Genomic DNA, 23,406 nt, shown 5'->3' with positions numbered 1-23,406 from the left:
AGGCCTGTCGTGGCTCGAGGGACATTGTGAAAGAAGAAGCAGAAAGATTGTAAGAGCCACAGAGTGGGCAGGAATACCCTGAGGCCTCTGTGACCCCACTCAGAGTGTCCCCAGGGTAACAGGAGCAGTGGTGAGGGGAGAAAAGAGTATAACCTGTTATATAAAATAAATCAAAGGGGGGGGAGCTATTAAGCTGAGGGAACTATCTTAAAGCCATGGCTACCACCTTATTTTAATATCCATTTATGTAATTACACTAATAAGTAAAGTTGACATCACATGCCCACAGTGGTTTGCTAAGGGGAAAAAATGTATTTCCTTCCTTGTGGTGAGCATACAACAAAGGCACATGGAGCATATTGGCCAGCATGCTTTCTTTTCCCTTGTAGTTAGCGCTACAGAGTGAGAAAGGAAGAGCCTGACACAAGGATGTCAACTTAGAAAAGGTTCTGGTACATATTTTGTTCACTACATGTTATGTACCCATATATACATAAAATGAAAAGGAAAATGCAAGGGCAGAAAAGGGTGACTTAAGAAACTGAGGGCCTGGAGGGATAGTTTAGCAGTTGAGCGTTTGCCTGTGAAGCCTAAGGACTCTGGTTCGAGGCTCGATTCCCCAGGACCCACGTTAGCCAGATGCACAAGGGGGCGCATGCATCTGGAGTTTGTTTGCAGTGGTTGGAAGACCTGGCGTGCCCATTTTCTCTCTTCTCTCTCTTTCTCTCTCTGCCTCTTTCTCTGTCTGTCGCTCTCAAATAAATTAATTAAATAAAGGCCAGTCTGTTGGGCTTGCATCAAAAGAAAAAAAGTTTTTATAAAAAAAAGAAACAAACAAACTGAGGAGCTCAGGGGTTAAAGATACTCACTTGCAAAGTCTATTGGCCTGAGTTCCATTCCCTAGTACCCGTGTAAAACCAGATTCACAAACTGGCACATGTGTCTGGAAGAGGTACTGGGTTGCCCATTCTCCTGTCTGTCTGTCTGTCTCTCACTCTGTCTCTTTCTCTCAAGCAAAGAAATAAAATTATTTTTTAAATCTCCTTTTTACAAAATAAAATCATCTAGAAAACCACCTCCTACCATTCAAACAAGTGATTGTCTTAAAGATTGTTTTATCAGGAAATAAGAAAAGTTTGGCTTTTGTAATAAGAAATGTGGGTACAGGGCCAGAGAGATGGCTTAGCAGTTAGGGTGCTTGCCTACAAAGCCAAAGGACCCAGGGTTCAGTTCCCCAGGACCCACATAAGCCAGACGCACAGGTGGTACATGTATCTGGAGTTCATTTGCAATGGCTGGAGGCCCTGGTGAGCCCATTCTCTCTTTCTCTCTCAAATAATAAATGAATGAAAATAAAATATTTTTACACAGAAAAGAAAGAAATATGGATGTAGAGAACAGAATATGAGGTATAGATGGTTTGGAAAATTACATGTTAGTGCCTGCCTGCTAAAACTGAGCATAAGGCCTTGTGCCCTCCTTCCTTTCTCTTCCCTTCCCCCAGAAGCATGTAAGAGATCCTCCTAGTCTCTTCTACCAGCATGGCTGGGAAGGGGGAGAACTTCTTTTGCCTTGTATGCTTTCTTGCTTTGCTTTCCCTCTTATCTTAATTATCTCTAAATAAATCTCATAACCTACCCTTTAATAAATAAATAAATATATAGACTATCATCCAGTAATTTTATGCCTAGGTATGTACCTAACTGATAGGTAGGGGTATGTTTGTGTGAGTATGTGTTGTACAAAGTGGGTGGTAGATAGATGTCTGTATCCATTAATTTAGACGTTTACAAGAGGGTTCATAATGACATTATTGGTCATGACCAAAATGAGGACACAACCTGAGTATTCTTCTCAACAGTAGATTGGACAGATAACGTCATGGTATAATTAACAGGATTTGGTAGTGCTGGTAAAGCAATTATAACAAAATATAGCAATGTTAGAAAATTTCACAAAGCCCAGTGATGAGTGAAATTTATACCAAAAAATACATAACATGTGGATTCATGTTTATGATACTAAAAAGTAAGCAAAAATAAGCTATGGGCTGGGTGTGGTGGTACATGTCTTTAATCTCAGCACTTGGGAAGCAGAGGTAGAAGGATTGCTGTGAGTTCAAGGCCAGCCTGAGACTACATAGTAAATTCCAGGTCTGCCTGGGCTGGAGTGATGGCTCAGTGGTTGAAGGGTGTTGCTTGTAAAGCCTAATAGTCCAGATTCAATTCCACAGCATAAGACTAGATACACAAAGTGGCGCATGTGTCTGGAGTTTATTTGCAGTGACAGGAGACCCTGCACACCTATTCTCTCCCCCCCCCTCTCTTTCTCTCCCTTTCAAATAAATAAATAAATGAAAAAAAATTTTAAGTTGTGGCATTAAAAGTCAGAATAGTTACTTCACCTTTTGTGACTAAGCCAAGAAACATAGTAGAGAAGAGACAGGATGACTGGAGTTCTCAAAGGAGCTTGGATTTTGGTGCTGTTTTCATGAGTGCATTCTGTGTGGATTACATGCTTAAGATTTCCATACCTTGGGTAAATGTGGTAAATCTGGAGCTTGTTTGCAGTGGCTGAAGGCCCTGGTGTGTCCATTCTCTCTCTCTTGCTCTCCTGCCCCCCACCTTTCTCTCTCTCCTCTCTGTCTCCCTCTGCTTGCAAAAAATAAATAAATAAATAATATTTTTTAAATATTTAAAAGATTTGTATACTTTTATTATGCATAGCGTACTTCAACAAAAGCAAAAGAAATGGGACTATGTGATGGAACTTGCTAGATGAACCATTTAGTAAGACAGAATGACTGAACTCCACAGAAGGATTTAAGGATGATTTGACTACAGAGTCTATCAAAAAGGGAAACAAGGCATAGTAACTTAAATGTTACCATCTGTAGGTAATTTAGTTAGGATAACCTATTTTAGCCCAATTTATTGTATTTTACATACTTAGTACTTAGATTATGCAACCATTGAGAATTATTGAATAAGCATATAATTATAAACCATAAATCAGTTTATCCTACTCCCCTGAAATATAATCCCTATTACCCTCCTGACTAAGCCAGTTGTTTTCTTTTTTTTCTTTGTCTATTTTTTTTTTAAAGCATCAGGTTCTCGTTGGGATAAAATACTGCTTAAAAATTAGACTAAAATGTGGTTCTTTGGACATGAATGTACTTTGTTAATTGACTTCATATAATATCTCTATCCATATTTTCTACCTCTTTTGTTTTCTTCATTTGAAAGGGAAAAAAATGAAAATTTTCTGGCATCTTTTTGCTCAATTATATAATAGCCAACAAAAATACATATTAGAAAAAGATTAAAAGAATGGAAGTTTTAAACCATCACTTAATGAGATTCATTGAATTTCGAAGACAAATTTCCACTATTTCAATAGTAGCAAAATATGTGCTTAGCCCAGCACTTCATTATGCAAATGGAAATAGAGAAGAAAAATATTGAGTTTCCTGATGAATAATCTCATTCATTGAACAGAGTGAAGCACAATAGCAAAATCCTAAGTGAATGATTCCCTGGTCAATCAAGTTCTAAGTGCTCTTCTTGTGTAAGAAATACAGATGGATAATGTTGATTTGGCAAAAGAAAAGAACTTGCTTCTAGTATTTAATTAAGTAGATAACCAAAAAATATTTGTTAACTTATGTTATTATATTTCAAACTTGAACCTTGCAAATTTTTGCCTATATGTAATATAATATATTCCTAGAGGTTTCAGAATTATTTTATAGTCCTAAATAAATAGGATCTAGAAAACTTACAAGAAAAAGTCCAATGAGTGCCTTCAATTATTTGTTTATTATTATTACATGGGAAGGGAGTATGGTAGGGTTGAACCCAGGGCCTCCTGCATGGTAAGCACATGCTCCACTTGAACTATAGCCCCCTCATCTCTGAATGTGTCACTTCTTTTTTTTTTTTTTTAATTTTTTTTTATTTATTTGAGAGTGACAGACACAGAGAGAAAGACAGATAGAGGGAGAGAGAGAGAATGGGCGTGCCAGGGCTTCCAGCCTCTGCAAACGAACTCCAGACGCGTGCGCCCCCTTGTGCATCTGGCTAACGTGGGACCTGGGGAACCGAGCCTCAAACCGGGGTCCTTAGGCTTCACAGGCAAGCGCTTAACCGCTAAGCCATCTCTCCAGCCCTGAATGTGTCACTTCTTAAAGACCAGACTTCTGTGGTCCTTTTGCCCCCATCCACCAACTTCTGTGTCCTGCCATGCTTTTCTTGCCAGTGACTAAGGATGAGGTGACAAATGAGCATTCCCAACAAACTGAACTACCTGAGATTTCCAAGTCTTCATCCCCATCTGGGGATGAAAAGCCTCAAAGGAAAGCCTTTGAGCTATGTCAGTAAGTAATCAGACCTTATTATTATGGGTTTGTTACCACTGAGGAGAACTAAGTGCCTGTTTCTTCAGCCTGCCTGTAATCTGGTAGCTATTTACATGGCCAGCATGGGAGAAAGAAAACGTGTATATGTGTGAGCACCGGGTAGGAATGGTTATTAATTGAAATGACTACTCAAGTTGGAATGCAACCTGATTGATGACCTAGAAACTTAAATAATTTATTGTTAGTATGTTGCTTTGTTAGGTTAATTAGAAAATATGTTTGACTTAGTTTCCATTACTGAGAATGATAAAAACCTTACTAAAACTACTCTTAACTTTTCTTTTTTTAATTTTTATTTATTTATTTGAGAGCAACAGACAGAGAGAGAAAGAGGGACAAAGAGAGAGAGAGAATGAGTGCGCCAGGGCCTCCAGCCACTGCAAACAGACTCCAGATGTGTGCGCCCCCTCATGCATCTGGCTAACGTGGGTCCTGGGGAATAGAGCCCCGAACCAGGATCCTTAGGCTTCACAGGCAAACACTTAACCCACTAAGCTATCTCTCTAGCCCTACTCCTAATTTTTCTAACAGCAGTCTGCAACATACATATCAAGTACAGATGTCTACCATAGTCTTATGGCCAAGCCACCATGAATGTGCCCAATTTCAGCAGATACCTACTTTAAGATCTATAGTGAATAGCGAATGGCTTTGATAAGTTTATGGAACGTTCGATTTTGAGTAGACTATTTAACATGATACTCCTCTTCTCTTACTAGGATTTGGAACTTGGAAGGCAAGCAGACAGCTCATTTTCTTCTGCATTCCCCTGGAATGAGTGTGTGCTGGCATCCTGAGGAAACTTTCAAGGTTATTATTTACAGCTTAGTTTTCTTTTATCAAGCTGAAAAGTTATATATAGACAGAGTACCTATACCCTTAGAGAAGAAAAATCAGTGACCTTTTCCACCTCAGACTCTTAACTGGCACAAGTGCATTGGGATTAATGTAGAGATCCATACTTTAAAAGTTGTTCTTGGGGCTGGAGAGATGGCTCGTCAGTTAAGGCACTTGCCTATGATGTCATAAACCTGAGTTCAGTTCCCCAGTACCCACATAAAGCCAGATGTTCAAGGTGTCACATTTGTCTGTAGTTTATTTGGTTAGAGGCTCTGACGTGCCCATTCTATCTGCCTCTTTCTCTCACTGTCTCTCAAATAATTAAATATTTTAAAATATATGAAAACATAATAAAAGTTGTTCTTGCCTGGCATGATGGCACACACTTTTAATCCCAACATTTGGGAGGCATAAGTAGGAGGATTACATTTGAGTTTGAGGCCAGCCAGAAACTACATAGTGAATTCCAGACCAGCCTGGGCTAGAGTGAGACCCTAACTTGAAATAAAAGAAAAAATTCTTAAAATTGTTGCAGTTTTTGACAACTATAATCCACAGTGACATTTATTCACAAGTACACTTTTACTAGCCTTTAGCCAATTATAGTCTAAAAACTAGGACCTAAGCAATCTGTATAGCAGTATAAAGTTTTAAAAATGTTACATCCATGCCCATATAGTAATGCATAAACAAAACACATCAGTTGGCATAAGGCATTTTTGTCCTGGCTAAAGATACACCATGTGTTTATTATAAGTTAACCTTACCTCTTGTTTCATTGAGAAACCAGGAGCCATTAAACAAGTCTCCTCCTTGGTCCTGTCTTCTCCCAGACATCACTGTGTCCATACATACGATGAGTCCTACCTTATCTTTCCTAAAGTTAACCCATCATGTATATTCTATATTCATGTGGCTTCTCTAGTTATATTTTCAAAGCCGTCTAATATATCTTCATACTTTTTCTCCATTGATTCTGTTCTATCCTCAAGTTTGCAAAAAGTGCATATTAATCATAGCAAACACATAATATTGAAGTTTGTTAAGCTCATAATTGGCTTTTCATTTAATCCTCACAGCACCTGGTGAGCCAAGGTTCAGAGATGTGAAATAACTTGTTCATTTAAGCCCAAGCAACCAGTTGTGCAGTTTTGCTCTTCATAATTATCTAATTTCATCTTATAAATTTTAAGCTATGCCTTTTATTTCTAAATATCTGGATATATTACCTATAACTTTTATTTTTGAGTTTTTGGTTTTGTTTGTTGGTTTGTTTGTTTATTTGTTTGAGGAACGGTCTCATTCTAGCTCAGGCTGACCTGGAATTCACTATGTAGTCTCAGGGTGGCCTTGAACACATGGTGATCCTCCTACTACCTCTGCCTCCCAAGTGCTGGGATTAAAGGTGTGCACCACCACACCCAGCCTTTTTTGTTTTCTTTGAGGTAGGGTTTCACTCTAGCTCAGGGTGGCCTGAAATTTACTACGTAGTCTCAGTATGGCCTTGAACTCATGGTGATCCTCCTACGTCTGCCTCCTGAGTGCTGTGATTAAAGGCGTGCACCACCACCCAGCGTATTTTTGAGTTTTTTTTTTTTAATAAGCATACAAAGTAAGGGATTTTTGTGCACCCTTATTTTTATTGCTCATTCTCCCATTCCCCTGTTGTCATCATCGCCCTCCCAATACCCCTTTCTGCTTTCATGTTACGTGTCTTCTGTCATCTTCATCCACCCCACCCAGCATCTCCTTCCTCACTTCTCATGACTGCCTTCCCTCCTCCGCCACACACACACACATCTAGTGATTGTTTCTGCACCAACCACAATAGCTTAAAAGGGATCCAATGTAGATGTCCCACAACAGATGAGTAGATACAGGAAATATGGTGTACATACACAGTGGAATTTTATTCAACCATAAAAAGGTAATCATGACATTTTCAGGCAGTGGATGACTATAAGTCACCTATCCTCAGAAAGACAGATACTGCCTGTTTTCTGTCATAGGCAGATCCTAGATTTTAACTTTTTAAAAAATATTTTCTTATTTATTTATTTATTTATTTGAAAGAGGCAGAGACAGATAGACAGACAGAATGGACTTGCCAGGACCTCCAGTCACTAGAAACAAACTCCAGACGCTTGAGCCACTGTGTGCATCTGGTTTACATGGGTCCTTTGGCTTTGTAGGCGAGCACCTTAACCACTAAGCCATTTCTCCAGTCCGATTTTAACTTTTTATTTTTTATTTAATTTAATTTTATTTATTTATTTTTGGGTTTTCAAGGTAGGGTTTCACTGCAGGCAGGTTGACCTGGAATTCACTGTGTAATCTCAGGATAGCCTCGAAGTCACAGTGATCCTCCTACCTCTGCCTCCCAAGTGCTGGGATTAAAGGCGTGCGCCACCACACCTGGCTCTGATTTTAACTTTTTATGTAGGTGTCTATATATATGAAGTAATGAAGGTCTTCATCAGTTGTGCTTTCCACATCTCTTGATCTGACTGTATAATCCCATTACTTTGGCAACATTCTCAAAAACTTCCCACCACATCTAGTAGTGGTTTCCTTCATTCTTAATCACAAGGCAACTTTCCACACCGTTGACCACCTCCTTTTGGAACCTCAAGCTTGATTATTCCAGTCCTCCTGAGTATCACCTCATATATGTTTTTACACAGTCAGTTTTTCTTTCATTATATATTTGTGAGTTGCTGCAAGGTCTGGTTCTCATCAGTAGTGTGCTCTTTATTGTAATGGGGCAGGAGTAAAATATTAAGTTCCCTGCCTTTAAGTTACATACTGACATAATGAGGAAAAGCAGTGACTCGTGCCTCCAATCTTGGCCTTTAGGAGGCTAAGATTGGAATAACAAGTTCAAGACCAGTGTGGGCTATATAAAGACTTAAAAGACTATGTGGAGTGCTTAGTGATATCCTGTTTCGGGGGGGGAGGGAGAGGGAGAGAGAGAAAACACTGACGTAAAGAAGGGTTAGCCAGATCTACTCACAACTTTGACAGAGGCGGCACAAACTAGACTAAAGAAGTGTGCTTTTGTAGGAGATGGGGTGGGCCAGGGAGAAATGGCTCAGTTGTTAAAGCACTTTGCTGCAAAGCTTAAGGATCCAAGTTTGATTCCCCAGCACCCACATATAGCCAGGTGCACAAGGTAGCACTTGTGTCTTGAGTTCATTTGCAGTGGGTAGAGAGGCCTTTCTCTCTCCCTCTTTCTGACTCACTCTTGAATAAATAAATAAATAAATTTTTTTTTAATTTGTTTATTTGAGAGTGACAGACACAGAGAGAAAGACAGATAGAGGGAGAGAGAGAGAATGGGCACGCCAGGGCTTCCAGCCTCTGCAAGCGAACTCCAGACGCATGCGCCCCCTTGTGCATCTGGCTAACGTGGGACCTGGGGAACCGAGCCTCAAACCGGGGTCCTTAGACTTCACAGGCAAACGCTTAACCGCTAAGCCATCTCTCCAGCCCCAATAAATACGTTTTTTTTTTTTTGGTTTTTTGAGGTAGGGTCTCACTGTAGCCCAGGCTGACCTGGAATTCACTATGGCATCTCAGGGTGGCCTCGAACTCACAGCAGTCCTCCCACCTCTACTTCCCGAGTGCTGGGATTAAAGGCGTGTGCCACCACGCCCGGCAATAAATAAATTTTTAAGAGGTATACTTTTTGATCCAAGGATTTTATGGAAATTGGCTTCAGGCCTATTGGGTGTTTTGTTTGAAATATTCTCTAGATATGCCATGAGTTGGATGTTCTAATTTAAGCCTGGCATGGTGACACACACTTTTAATCCCAGTACTTGGGAGGTAGAGATAGGATCACCATGAGTTTGAGGTTGTCCTGAAGTCTACATAGTGAATTCCAGGTCAGCTTGGGCTAGAGCAAAACCCTATGTCAAAAAACCAAAAGGAAAAAAAAATGTTCTAATTTATTCATATTCAACATGTAGATATTATTTCTGAATCTTGGTCCCTAAATTTTGTTTTGGCCTGTATTTCTCTCCAGCCAGCGCATCTTGTTGACATGTAATCAAGGGTTTTCCCAAAATGGTAATATTGCCATGCTTGAGTACAGTAGACAACTTTCTTAAAAGTACAACCTAGTTGAACAATGACAGCATTTGCTACCTCTCTCCCAAATCTACGTCCTATAATTGCCTATTTCAGATTTGGTTTAGGTTTGGACTCAGTGTCTTGATATACACCTATGCTGGCTTCATTCCTGCCTCCACCTCACAAGTTTTGGGATTATAAATATGTGTCACTATGCTCAGCTCCTAGGTCCTTTCCTTCCATGTGTTTTAAATTAATTTATATTTTATTTCTACAAAGCATTTGAATTTACCTTGTCCTCCATCTTTTTAATTTAATATGTGTAGTTCATGCATGTGTACATATATGCATACTTACACATAATCCTAAAGCCTACCTTACTTTTTCCTTCCTTATACATAAACCTTTCCATATCCTTTAGTTTTTCTTGCATTGTCACAAACACTAGTCGTTCCTCTCTTCACTGAAAGAATCTTTTCCTCTCCTGTTCACTTGTTAGTTTCACCAAGCCTTAGTTTGCTTCAAAAGTCTTGGGCTCTCCATCTTTGATCCTCTTGCTTACTTGACTGATGTTCTTAAGTTGCCAGTTTGATGTGTCATCCTAAACGCAGAAACCTGGGTGACAGAAAATCCTAGAGAAGTGATTTAGGGTGTGGGTTCCTGTGTACTGCCTGGAGGCAGGTCTCAGTCCTACCATTTACTAGCTGGTGTTTGTTGCCTTCATTTCCTCTCTTGTAAAATTGATTCTTATTTATTTATTTATTTTTTGATTTTTGAGGTAGGGTCTCGCTGTAGCCCAGGCTGACCTGGAATTCACTATGGAGTCTCAGGTGGCCTCGAACTCACGGCAATCCTCCTACCTCTGCCTCCCGAGTGCTGGGATTAAAGGCATGTGCCACCATGCCCAGCTGTAAAATTGATTCTTAAATTAAGTGACTTAAACACTTGTCATGTCCTTTAAAATTACAAAAGCAGGGGCTGGAGAGATGGCTTAGCAGTTAAAGCCTTTGCCTGCAAAGCCAAAGGACCTCATTTTGATTCCCCAGGACCAGTGTAAGCCAAATGCACAAGGTGACGCATGAGTCTGGAGTTCGTTTGTAGTGGCTAGAGGCCCTGGCACGCCCATTCTCTCTCTCAAATGCTCTGTATGGTGTGGCCACCCTTGCTAGTGTCAGCTTTTCCCTTCAGACACTATTTCTTTCAGCCTCCCCCCTCGCCCTTCCTGCTGGGCATGAGCTCAGGGATGCAGTAGCATGCAGCTGTGTCCATTCTGGGTCCTTCTTGCTGCTGCTCCACACTGTACCTCCGATACCAGTTCTCATCCTCATGCTGCCACTCTAGAAGGGAGGGAGCTGCCAGTCACAGGGCAGAGTCCTTCCATTTTAGTAAAGGTGCAGCTGCCTGCCAGTGTTCCTCCAGCTGCTCATTCTGAAGACAAATTTAAATTATATGAGGCTGTGTAATGTAAAATAATTTAAGGAAACTTTTCCCAGAATAAATGTTTAGTATCTTCATCCTAGTGAGTACTTAAAAGCAAGATCACTTAAAATTTTACCTACCTTGGGGCTGGAGAGATGGCTTAGTGGTTAAGCACTTGCCTGTGAAGCCTAAGGACCCCGGTTCGAGGCTCGGTTCCCCAGGTCCCACGTTAGCCAGATGCACAAGAGGGCACACGCGTCTGGAGTTCGTTTGCAGAGGCTGGAAGCCCTGGCGCACCCATTCTCTCTCTCTCCCTCTATCTGTCTTTCTCTCTGTGTCTGTCGCTCTCAAATAAATAAATAAATTTAAAAAAAATTTTTTGCCTACCTTTTGTGAGTCTTTTGCCAGTTTTTAAGTTTTTTTGTATCTGATAGAGAATTTTACAATATTTTCTCTTATTTCCTTCGCATTTGTACTTCTTTTTGTTTATATATGTGTGTGTATACACATTATATATATATATATATATTTATATACATAAATGATTTTATTATATATCATTGGGTTTCTCCTCAAATTCAGCTAGTGAGATAACATGTTAACATTTCCTTTTTTTTTTTTTTTTTTTTTTTTTGACAGCTGATGGTTGCAGAGAAGAATGGAACAATCCGATTTTATGATCTAATGGCCCAACAGGCCATTTTGTCTCTTGAGTCAGAACAGACGCCATTAATGTCAGCACACTGGTGCTTAAAAAACACCTTCAAAGTTGGTGCTGTTGCAGGAAATGACTGGATAATTTGGGATATCACTCGATCCAGGTACTTTCTCAGATCTGGAGGCCCTGGTGTGTCCATTCTCTCTCTCTTTACTTGCAAATAAATAAATACAATATTTTTTTAATGCTCCCATGAAAATGTAGAGAAGACCCTGTAAAGAAGGAAATCTTTGCTCACCCTGTTGAGTTAGAATCCTGTGCTGGTTCCCAGTCAAGTCCTTACTGTTTTGCTTCCCTTTCTGTTGAGGGCTTACTTGGAATTGTATTACAACTTAAATACATTGAGCATTACCTTTAAAACATTTAAGTTCATCTACTTGAGTCTAGCACATAATTCATAAATTCTTATTTTTTAGTTATCCTCAAGAGACAAGACCTGTCCACATGGACCGAGCCCACTTATTCAGGTAATATACCTTTTGTTGGAATTGTAGTATGAATGTTTCTCTTTGTACTATACCACCTCCTAATTAGCTTCCCAGTCCTCCCCTTGGCATTGAAGTTTTGGGAGGGTCAGGTTGCTTTGATTTTGTCTGGTTGCTTTATAAGTTTTTTTTTTTTTGCTTGCCTAATTATGTTTATTTTTGTCTTTTGGTTTAGGCAAGAAGGTAATTTACTTTGCAAATACTTTGACAAACTTTATAAATCATGCACACACAGTGTTACCTACCGACCATTGCTACCTCAACCGTTGTGGAATATTAAGCTTCTGATCTGTGCTGATAAAGACAGAAGTACGCACATAGACCATGCTTACGTATAAGCCTCTTGTTTTTAAAGAAGGATGTGCCAGATAGTACATCTGTCTTTGACATGTTGTTTTTTCTCACTTAAATTGATATACTTCTTTGTATTGATCTTTTTATTCCCTGGTATGATTTAGTCATTAATCTGCTTTCAGCTCTAAATAACAGAAAAAATTATTAAATATTATCACTAAGTTTAAAATACTCCCAATGAAGGCTGAAGAAGTAGCTCAGCAGCTAAGGTGCTTGTCTGCAAAACGTAATGACCCAGGTTTGTTTCCTCAGTGCCTACATAATATGCACAAAGCAGTGTAAGCTTCTAGAGTTCATTTGCAGTAGCTAGAGGCCCTATTGTGTGCATTCTCACTCTCTTTACTTGCAAATAAGCAAATAAGATATTTTTTTTAATGCTCCCATGAAACTGTAGAGCTTAGGGGCACCTTTATTAAGAATGAAATGGGGCTGGAGAGATGGCTTAGTGGTTAAGCGCTTGCCTGTGAAGCCTAAGGACCCCGGTTCGAGGCTCGGTTCCCCAGGTCCCACATTAGCCAGATGCACAAGGGGGCACACGCGTCTGGAGTTTGTTTGCAGAGGCTGGAAGCCCTGGCGCGCCCATTCTCTCTCTCTCCCTCTATCTGTCTTTCTCTCTGTGTCTGTCGCTCTCAAATAAATAAATAAATAAAAATTAAAAAAAAAAAGAATGAAATGAAGGGCTGGAGGTTGGCTTGGCAGTTAAAGTGCTTGCCTGCAAAGCCAAAGGACCCAGGTTCATTTCCTCCAGAGCCACATAAGCCAGATGCACAAAGTTGTGCCCACATCTGGAGTTCGTTTGCAGCGGTTAGAGACCCCGGAGCACCCATTTTCTCTCTCTCACTCTCTCTCATATAAGTTAATAAATAATTTTTTTAAAAAAGAATGAAATGTAGCTGGGTATGGTGGTACACACTTTTAATCCCAGCACTCATGAGGCAGAGATAGAAAGATCACCATGAGTTGAAGCCAGCCTGAAAGTACACAGTGAATTCCAGGTCAGTCTGAGCCAGAGTGAGACCCTACCTCAAAAATAATAATAATAATAATAATAATAATTAAAAGAATGAAATGTATTCATGTAAGTGTAAAAATGCAATATCTGATATACTTTGAAAGCTTAAGTATTGTAAGGGTTTATATCTTCCCAAGTAACTTGAGGATAAGTGTATCACATAAATTTATAAGAAATACCAATAGAACTGGAGAGATGGCTTAGCAATTAAGGTGCTTGCCTGCGAAGCCTAACAACCCATGTTTGACTTTCCACATCCCACGTAATCCAGACACAAAAGGTGATGCAAGCCTACAAGGTCACACACGCGCACAAGGTGGCACACACATCTGGAGTTTGATTGCAATGGCTGGAGGCCCTGATGCACCAATTCTTTCTCTCTCATTCTCATTAAAAACAGAAAAGAAAAGAAATAGCCAGGCATGGTATGACACTCCTTTAATCCCAGCATTTGAGAGGCAGAGGTAGGAGGAACACTATGAATTTGAGGCCTCCCTGAAACTACATAGTGAATTTCAGGTCAACTTGAGCTAGAGTGAGACCCTACATTGAAGAAAGAAAGAAAGAGAGAGAGAGAGAGAGAAAGAGGGAGGGAGGGAGGGAAGGAAGGAGGGAGGGAAGGAGGAAGGAAGGAAGACCAATAATATTAAATGTATTTTTAATGTATTGAACTGTGAAATATTTAATGATTTAAGTCTTCTACATCATGAACCCTTGGTTATATGGAAGGGGCCATGTTAACCTTGTGTAATTTTGTAACTTAATTAAGTTACAGTTAGTACTTGATAAATATTTACAGAATGAGAAAGTATTCTTCACTAACAACCTAAAATCTCTATGTAAATGGAAGGCCATATTAACATGATTAAGATTGTGAAATGATTGCTTTCGTGCAGAAAGCTCCACATCAGAAAAGCTCACAGTTGCATGTGAGATGCTCCACTCACTTGTACACTTTCCTATCTTTTAGGTGGTCTGCAATTAGTGAAAACCTGTTTGCAACCACTGGTTATCCTGGAAAAATGACAAGTCAGTTTCAAATTCACCATTTAGGACACTCTCAGGTAATATGGAAATGTTTTATGGCTTATATGGGTTTTGGGGATGGGGTTGCTTTCGTATTTTCTCTTTCATCTAAGTGTATTGATCTAATTTTGTTTGTATGATTTGTATAAAATACAAAATTATTTGATCTTGGGCTACCTGTTATTCACAGATGGCTTAGATCCTTTACTTTATAAGCCAGTTGCAAGTAAATAATATATATTTCATTTCTGGAAGCATATTTCTCATTCTCTTTTCGTTCTAAACAAAGACAATGTTCAGTACATTTCTTGTTCTTGGAAGTAGCTTTCACATTTTAGCATTGAGGATGTTGTGGGCTTCTCTAATTCTTGGTATATTTTTCAGCCTGTTCTTACTGGTTCTGTCACTGTTGGATCTGGCCTCTCCTGGCATAGAACACTCCCATTGTGTGCAGTTGGAGGAGACCACAAGCTGTTATTTTGGGTGACTGAAGTGTAAAATACATTTTTTTCTGTGCTTTTGATTCCTAAACTTTGTATTTTTAGTACATATTTTGGAAAATTTCTTATTTTTATATCAAATATACTGTAAACTCAAAAGTCTCAGTTGTCTCTTCTGTTAAATGGATAGTTTGAAAAATTATTTTCTTACTGCTTTGTTTTACAGACCACATGTATGTGTATATGTAGACATACATGTTTAATCATCTTGTAAGGCTGCCTAACTGACTTAACAGCTCAGCTCCAGAGAATAGATACCTACAAAACAAATAACACTTACCATTTCACCAAAAGCATACTCAAACTATGTGCTGTCTTCTATGTTTTAAGTATACTCGTTCTTTTCCTATCACTTAGAAGGGTAAAATAGTGTATTCTACAAGTGGTAAATAGTATAGATGTATGTCTGTATACACTTATGTTAATCTACATAGAGTGTTAATAACTTCCTCAGAAATTATAAAGGATTATCTTTTAATTAAGTCTTAAAAAGTAGTTCGTTTTCCTTTTTGGTTTTTGAAAAAGGCTGCCTCAAACTCATTATATAGCTGAGGCTGACCTTGAACTGATCCTACTGACTCTGCCTCCCAAGTGTTGGGATGACAGATGTGTGCTACCATGTGTGGTATAAAAAAGTAGTCTGTCAGTTGTTTAAAATGTGACTGATTATGTTTCTCACTCTTGTTTACTTCATGCAAATCTTTTGGACTGAACATCTCTCTTCTTAGAAAATAGTTTATACCTTCACAGCCTCCCTTTTGTACAAATCTTCACTGTTAACTTTTCTGTTTATGAAATGTCTCTCTCTTTTTTTTTTTTTTCTTGTTGAGGTGATGCCCATCAAACATCTGGCCTCTGGCCTGCTTGGCAAGCACTCTGCCAGAGGTACACTTGCAGCCCTCATCAAATGGCTTGTAGTAATAGTCTTAAGGATTCAAGAAAATCATCTTCGAAGAGATAGGAAAGTATTTCAAGTCGTTAAATGAAGAGATCATTCCAGTTTTGCTTCTCTGTATATGGCTAGTTATTTGATATAGTAAAGTATAATCACCAAGAAAGCCTTTACCCCTCACGAGCAGATTTTGAATTTCTAAAGTAAAAATCAAAGGCTGGGGAATTTTGAGATCCCTTTTAACAGTTTCTGTGATGAAACAAAGATCTGAAACCATCAAGATAAGCCAGAAGGGATACACAGTACCCATAGTAACTTAAAGGAACTTATTATGTCAGGATATGTCCAAAAGATAAGATATTCACCATTGGGTCAGTGTATTTGAAAGTTAATGTCTTAGAAAATGCTGTAAAAATAGATTTAGTTGTGTTTAGGGATGAAATATGTGGAAATAAGTATGTTGAAGTTTGGATCTAAGGATGTATTATCCAGAGCAAAATTTATCCAAAATATAAAACTTACCTGAAATTATCATGTAAGTACCATCTATTATTAATGAAAAATGTAACCTGTAGTTATATGAATACAGTTTTGCCAAAAAGAGGCCAGAAGTATTAGCCCCAGAGGGAAGAAAATTGTTGATTCATTAGTGAGTATGATAGTAACTGTACAATGAGACATTCTTAAGAAATGAGGGGAATTCCTTTACCTCTTGGTTTGAGGTGTGAAACTCAGTTTCCTTAGGAATGTAGGCTACTGGAACACTTTCCAACTTTCTGTTGATTGTGTTCAAGGATATTTGAAATGGTAATGATACTCTCTTTTTTTCTTAGTAAACTTGGCTCTTTGAAATTTGTATACATTATACTAAGACAGAATCTGGGCATGTGGTAGAATGCTGAGGCAAGTGAGTAGCCATGAGTCCCAGGCCAGCCTGGGCTACAAAATGTACAAAGGGAGAAATAAGGCCTTGTTTCAACAAAACACACACACACACACACACACACACACACACACACACGACTAGGACAGGAAGGAATATTGATGGAGAGTGACTAGTGAGCACTTCTGGTTCCTGAGAAATGACTTGAGTTCTGACATGATATGTCCCCACTTTATTTTCCCATGTTTATTCATGAACATGTCTGAGTCTTTTTTTTTCCTTTTGTTTCTCTTGAAATTAAGTGTTTCTCTAGATTGCTTCACTCACATTGGTGAAAGAAAAATGTCCTTATGTGCTTAAATGTGTATTATTTAACAGTGTTGGAGCAGAAGTCAGGATATCACCAATCTGCAAGATGTCAGAGCTAAATCCTCCTTTGTCAAAGTGATGGACTCATAAGTCTCTTTGTATTTTTATGCTTTGGCCTGCATGTTGTGAATGTTTCAGTGTCTTTCCCATGCCAAAACATAAAAACACCCATGGCCTCCAATTTGTTTCTTACTTTGGTAATTTGTGACTGCATATTGACACTGACCTAGAAATGTTCCTGTGGCTGTTTTAAATCTCATGTCAGTAGAGAAGAAATTGAAATCTGGTTTGCACATTTGTGTCTGGTGTTTTGTAATTGTCCAAAATCAGACATTATTCCAGAAATGCTGATTAGGGAGTTATGAGACAGTATTGTGCCCCAGACTATTTTTAATGGTTCTAAGGAGAAAATAGTTTGTTACAGACTGTTTCCATAGTTTTCTATATCTCAAAAAGTTAGCTTAGCTTCACCCAAACCACACATTTCTAGTGGTAACCTTTGCTCTGAGCAAAACCCAATAAGGTTTGCAGAGTAAGACAGCTGCCCTGATGTGCTGTGTGCCCACATTCTTTAAGAGAGCCTGGCAGGTCCTTAGCACCAGTGCTGTCCCATGCGCTCCTTGAAGCTGCCTCTGCGCCCAGTAACAGGACAGGAGACGAAATTCTTCTGTCCTGGTCAAGCTGCCTATGTTCTTGGTAATGAGGAAAGGAAAGGACATTCTGTCTCCCATCATGCACCACCTTGTGCATCTGGCTTACATGGGTCCTGGGGAGGCGAACCAAGGTCCTATGGCTTTGCAGTGCAGGAAAAGGCCTTAATTACTCACCCATCTCTCCAGGATCACCCACACACATTTTAAAGAATATGCCCATTAAGACATGGCTTTTTTTTTTTTTTAGGCAGTGTTCTGCCCAGGCCAACCTAGAATTCCCTATGTAGTCTCAGGTAGCTTCAAACTCACTGCGATCCTCCTACCTCTGCCTCCAGAGTGCTGGGATTAAAGGTGTGTGCCACCACACTTGGTTCATGGCCTTTTTAATTGGCAGGATATTATAATGTTCATTTATTACGTGAGACAGTAACACGATAAAACAATGGAGAGACCAGCTTTGATGATCTCATTTCCAAAAGGGAAAAAATACACATTTTATGATACATCTATTGCTCAACATTAGCAGTTTATTTTAATTGCATGGACACAGACTTCGTGGAAAATCAAAACATTTAAGCTACTTCCTGACCTTTTCAGCTGTTCTTTAAGCTAATTTAGTAAGAGCAGTTGCTGCCCTTAAATAGGATCAAATGACATTTGTCTGGAAATTTCCTTTGTATTCGCTTATTCCTATTTATGTCTTTGTTACATAGTTATTGCCTTCTCAAGTAATTTTTAACAGAATACTTTGGGACTGGTAACACTTATGTAAGCTTTATAAACTCCATATGAACAGTGAAGGGTAAATAAAAGGGAAACCACCAGGTTTCTTGATCTTTGAAAACACTTTTACATATCAAGATTTAAATATTTGTGCAATAAGCATTTCTTATAATGGCATCGTCTCTACTTACATGTTGGAAAAGACAAAGTTTGGTCTATGCTTCTAATAGTGGCTAGGTACAAAACTGATTTGGGGGCTGGGGAGATGGCTTAGTGGTTAAGGTACTTACCTGAAAAGCCAAAGGATCCAGGTTCGATTTCCCAGGACCCATGTAAGCCAGATGCACAAGTGGGTGCATGCATTTGGAGTTCGTTTGTGGTGGCTGGAGGCTGGTGCACCCATTCTTTGTCTGTCTGTCTCTCTCTCTGCCTACTTCTTTCAAATAAATAAATAAAATGTTTCTTAAAAATCTGATCTGGAGTTGAAAAGATGGCTCTGTGGTTAAAGACGCTTGCAAAGCCTACAGGCCTGGGTTCAAGTCCCATGTAAAGGCAGATGCAGAAAGTGGCACAATCATCTGGCACCTGTTTGCAAAGGCAAGAGGCCTTTGCATGCACATATGCACACACATATACACACAAATTAAATTAAAATACTTTGATCTTACTTATGAACACAGCTATTGTCCCAGATTAGACTGTCTAAAACTAACGTTAATCTTTATGGCCATCTCAAATAAGAGTTTTCTAATACTATTCTAGGAAATCTCTACTTTTGAGACAGTATACAAAGGAAACTCATCCCAGACAGTCTCTAAACTAAGCCAGGAGCAACTAATGATAAATTATACCACAGTGAAAAAGAAAATGTAAATAAATTCATTTTGGTTCAATCAGACTACCATAAGTTCCCTCTTAATGAACCTTCTCCCATCTTAATATTTCCTTGGTTATTCTTCCACTATTGCCAGTAAAAATAAAGCATTTATTAAAATAGAATAACATGTATTTTTATTGCAGATATTGTATAGTGGTTCATTCTTGTGTCCAGCCCGTGAAAAGTCATTTCGGTCTGCGCTTGACTCAGGAATTGTCCAGTGTTCTCCTGAGAGCTGAGCACTAGTGCTCCGGCTGCGCTGTGAACACTCATCACATTCTCCACACTGCTCGTCTCTGAGCACTGGGCAGGGCCTTGTGGCTCCTGGCTGCCCTGGGGTCGTTGCACATCGGTTTCCCAGAGGCGCCCAGGAAACTGCAAAGCAGGATCCTGAGTGGCTGTGAGCACGACGGGAAGAAACAACCGGGAGACTGTGTCAGAGGACAGCTCATTTATTTGTTGGTGGAATGGGTTTATATGCGCTCATGTGGTAGCGGGAAAAGGGGCGAGTAGCGGGGATTGGCTGTGTGAAGGCTGCCGGCTAATACCTCGTTAACATACAGGTAAAAGGTCACCTGGCCACGGGAAACTGAAACCTAAGTCTTACCAGGATGTCCCGGTTCCTCAGGCAAAAAGGAGGGAGCGGCCCCACTCCTGCAGGTCTCAAGGCCAAATTATTGGGGTCTAGGCCTGCTGCAATCTCCTGTGGCCTGGGGCGTATAACTGCCCCACAGTGTCCCTCACCTAGGATCTGTGGAGCTCTGAGTGATTGAGGAATATTACTTGATACTTGATTTTGAGCAACTCATCTACCCCTCTGATTGAGAGGTTTCCCTGATCTTGCCTAACAAGTACATTAAACTCCCGAGGCTCTGCAGCAGTTCTGGAATTCTGCCAAGTGTTTTTGACCCAGACCTCTCCTTGCATCATTTTGCCTACAGATGACTAAGATGTGTTCCATGTATATATAATCTTTACAAGGCCATAGATCTTTGCTCCCCATCCTCCTGAGGGTATATACCTGACAGAATGTACTTCAAGGATTCCTTAAAATTCATTCTGCACTATTAAATTCTTACTAACAATGACCTCTTGGAATCCTAGGTTAACACAGACATCCCAAAATCAAGTTTGCTTACCTATTTCTAGCAGACATTAATATGTCCTGACGTCTGTCGTCTCCTTTGCAAAAAGATAATAGGAAGGGGAAACAAGCTGCCAGGAAGCCCTTCTGTACCATTCAGACATGTGAGCATTGGGAAGCCTTAGAAATCCTGAGGGGGTGGGGGCTGGAGAGATGGCTTAGTGGTTAAGCGCTTGCCTGTGAAGCCTAAGGACTCTGGTTCAAGGCTCGCTTCCCCGGGACCCACATTAGCCAGATGCACAAGGGGGCGCACGCGTCTGGAGTTCCTTTGCAATGCACCCATCCTCTCTCTCTCTCTCTTTCTCTCTCTCTCCCCCTCTCTCTCACACTTTCAAATAAATAAAAATAAAAACAAACTGTTTAAAAAAACTGAGAGGGTAAAGTTCCCAATGTATCAACATAGGCCTGTCATCTTCATATCTATCATATGACCCCAGGTTTGGCTCTGAAGTTAACCAGAGTACTTTAACCATTCCTCCTGCCTTTGCTACATATGAGACAAGACTTTATGAGGAAGGATGGTGAGGGAAACTAATAGAATCTGGTTGGGGAGGAGGGGAGAGAAAATACTGTCTTTGACTGAAAATAAGGGATATGATGGATCTCCAAATACAGCCTACCCATTTCCATTTAATATACCTAGTCCCTCAATAATTTGTGTATAATTGCCCAGTAAATATATGCTATCTCACAATTACCTTGCTTGGTAAGTGGTGAAAGGGAGTATTCTTGACCTTAGGAAATAATTCAGTTGAGTACTTGCCTAGTGTGTGCAAAGCCCTGGGTTTGATCCCCAGCACCACACAAAAAAAGGAGAGGTGATTCTCATGCTGGAAAATGTGAGTCACTTTCCTGAACTGATGGCTTCATAATTTATGGCCTGGACATTTTTTGAAATGGTAGTAGCAAAGACTCTTTAAGGAGTCCAGGTGCTGAGCCATTTACTAAAAGCGCCAGGGGAGGTTCATTAGAAACAGCCAATAGTGGCATCATTTTCTGGGGGTTTTTTTGTTTGTTTGGTTGATTGGTTGGTTGGTTTTTTGAGCTAAGGTCTCTATCTGGCCCAGGCTGACCTGGAATTAACTCTGTAGTCTCAGGGTGGCCTCAAACTCTCAGCGATCCTTCTACCTCTGCTTCCCGAGTGCTGGGATTAAAGGTGTGCGCCACCACGCCCAGCTGCTATTTTTTTTTAAAATAGGGTTACTTTTTGAAGAGAACTGGGTTATGGAAGGTGTCCAAAGCTAAGCAAAGACTTTTGGCTAAGGCTTCCTCATTTCTACTCTCACTAAAGAAAGGTAGATTTGGGGCTGGAGAGATGGCGTAAGCTGTTAAGGTGCTTGTCTAAGAACAGGCAGAGGTCTAGGGAGCTTGCAAGTCTTGCGGAACACGGGATTCCTCTATCCCCCGGGGCCGAGGGCTGTAGCACTCATCACTATATTCTGACGCTCAAAGCCTCTGTGGGAGCCGCACTCGAAGGTGCCGCTTCTTGCTGCTGTATGATCCCCAGACCTATTGCTGCCAGAAGCCAGAGATTACAAACTGTTATCACGGGCGCAGGGTGCTGGTGGTTAAAGCCCAGAGTTATAAACCTGCAACCTGGGAACTTAGAACCATAAGCCACTGGCTTCTAAAGTCTTTACAGTTGTAAGTCTGTGGGTCTGCTAGTCCAGTATCTAGACCTGGACACTCACCTGGCTTTGCCAACCTCAGAAGAGTTGCTCCTTGCCTCGCCATGATTCCTATCTGCGTTGACCAAAAGAACCAACTGTCATCATTTGGTCATCACCATAAGCACAAAGGAGACATTTCCCCTAGTATGCTTTAAAAAAAAAAGAATAACGGTAGTCTGTTGGCTGCTTTATTAGGGACTTACTGTCTAAATATCTTTAGGTCTCTTAAGGTAATTTGCTTTCTAGCTTTCAAAAAAGGAATCTAGTCTCCTCCTTCCTGCATGATATAAGCATCCATAATCCCAGTGTTCTGGGTGATATTAGAAAAGCCAGATAACTTGAAAGGAGTAGTCTGAAGTGGGATTCTTTTTTAATTTTTTTTTTGTTATTTTTATTTATTTATTTGAGAGTGACATGTAGAGAGATAAAGAGACAGAGAGAGAGAGAATGGGCACGCCAGGGCTTCCAACCACCGCAAATGAACTCCAGATGCATGCACCCCCTTGTGCATCTGGCTAACGTGAGTCCTGGGGAATCAAACCTCGAACCTGGGTCCTTAAGCTTCACAGGCTAGCGCTTAACCACTAAGCCACCTCGCCAGCCCTGAAGTGGGATTCTTTTATAAAAATATTTTTAGTTATTTATTTGAGAGAGAGAGAATGGGCATGCCAGGGCCTCCAGCCACTGCAAACAATCCAGACACATGAGCCACCTTATGCATCTGGCTTACATGGGCCCTGGGGAATCGAACCTGGGTCCTTTGGCTTTGCAGGCAAGTGCCTTAACTAAGCCATCTCTCCAGCCCTGAAATGGGATTCTTAACACACTGACCTAGTTAGACTAGAATTCCTTCAACAGAAGGTTATGTTACTCTTAAGGGATGGGTGAGGGTAAGGATGAAAGGCACTGGATTCCCCCCCCCCCCATTATGAACAAACACTGTGGCCCTCTAACTTATCCATCCTGAAGCAGAGAATGAAGAAATCAAAAGTTAAGTGGTCTTTTTCTCAACCTTTCCCACCTAAGAACTTACCCATGGTTAAATGATAGCCATTTTCTAGTTATTCTCTAAGAAAATAAAGGTAACTTCAGAAAAATTCTTGAGTTTTTTTTTTTGAGTGAGTAAATATGGGTGGCATATATATAGTTTCTGCCCTTGAAATCAGTATTTATTATAACCTACTCAGTTTGCTTCCAAAACTCACGACAGTAAATGAAATCTGGAAACACGTTGTATTTTTGCCAGTGGGAGAAAATCTGCAGGAGACCGTAAGTACTTCAGAGTTTTGCTGGCAGTTGACCAAAACTTCGAGCTATAGATTGTTTTTAATAGTCCTGGAAATTCCG

The 23,406-nt window shown here is 40.1% G+C and overlaps 1 protein-coding gene across 3 annotated transcripts in view; it reads left to right on the top strand.

The window, feature by feature from the left end:
* Nup37 (nucleoporin 37) overlaps nt 1-20,631 on the top strand; it is a 57,725-nt gene extending 37,094 nt beyond the window's left edge. For 2 of the 3 annotated variants that reach the window (XM_045153588.1, XM_045153589.1), the window contains exons 6-10: nt 5,140-5,230; nt 11,393-11,574; nt 11,888-11,938; nt 14,293-14,386; nt 14,733-14,950. In XM_045153588.1, coding sequence (XP_045009523.1) covers nt 5,140-5,230; nt 11,393-11,574; nt 11,888-11,938; nt 14,293-14,386; nt 14,733-14,846 — 532 coding nt within the window. In that variant the 3' untranslated portion in view covers nt 14,847-14,950. Of the gene's footprint in view, nt 1-5,139; nt 5,231-11,392; nt 11,575-11,887; nt 11,939-14,292; nt 14,390-14,732; nt 14,951-19,409 lie in introns of those variants that run through there. The other variant, XM_045153590.1, reaches the window with a different exon arrangement.
* The last annotated feature ends 2,775 nt before the right edge of the window (nt 20,632-23,406 follow it).

Source organism: Jaculus jaculus, chromosome 6 (genome assembly GCF_020740685.1).
Source record: "Jaculus jaculus isolate mJacJac1 chromosome 6, mJacJac1.mat.Y.cur, whole genome shotgun sequence".
NCBI lineage: Eukaryota > Metazoa > Chordata > Mammalia > Rodentia > Dipodidae > Jaculus > Jaculus jaculus.
Note: the sequence above shows the minus strand (reverse complement) of the source record. Positions and strands in the feature narration are given on the sequence as shown.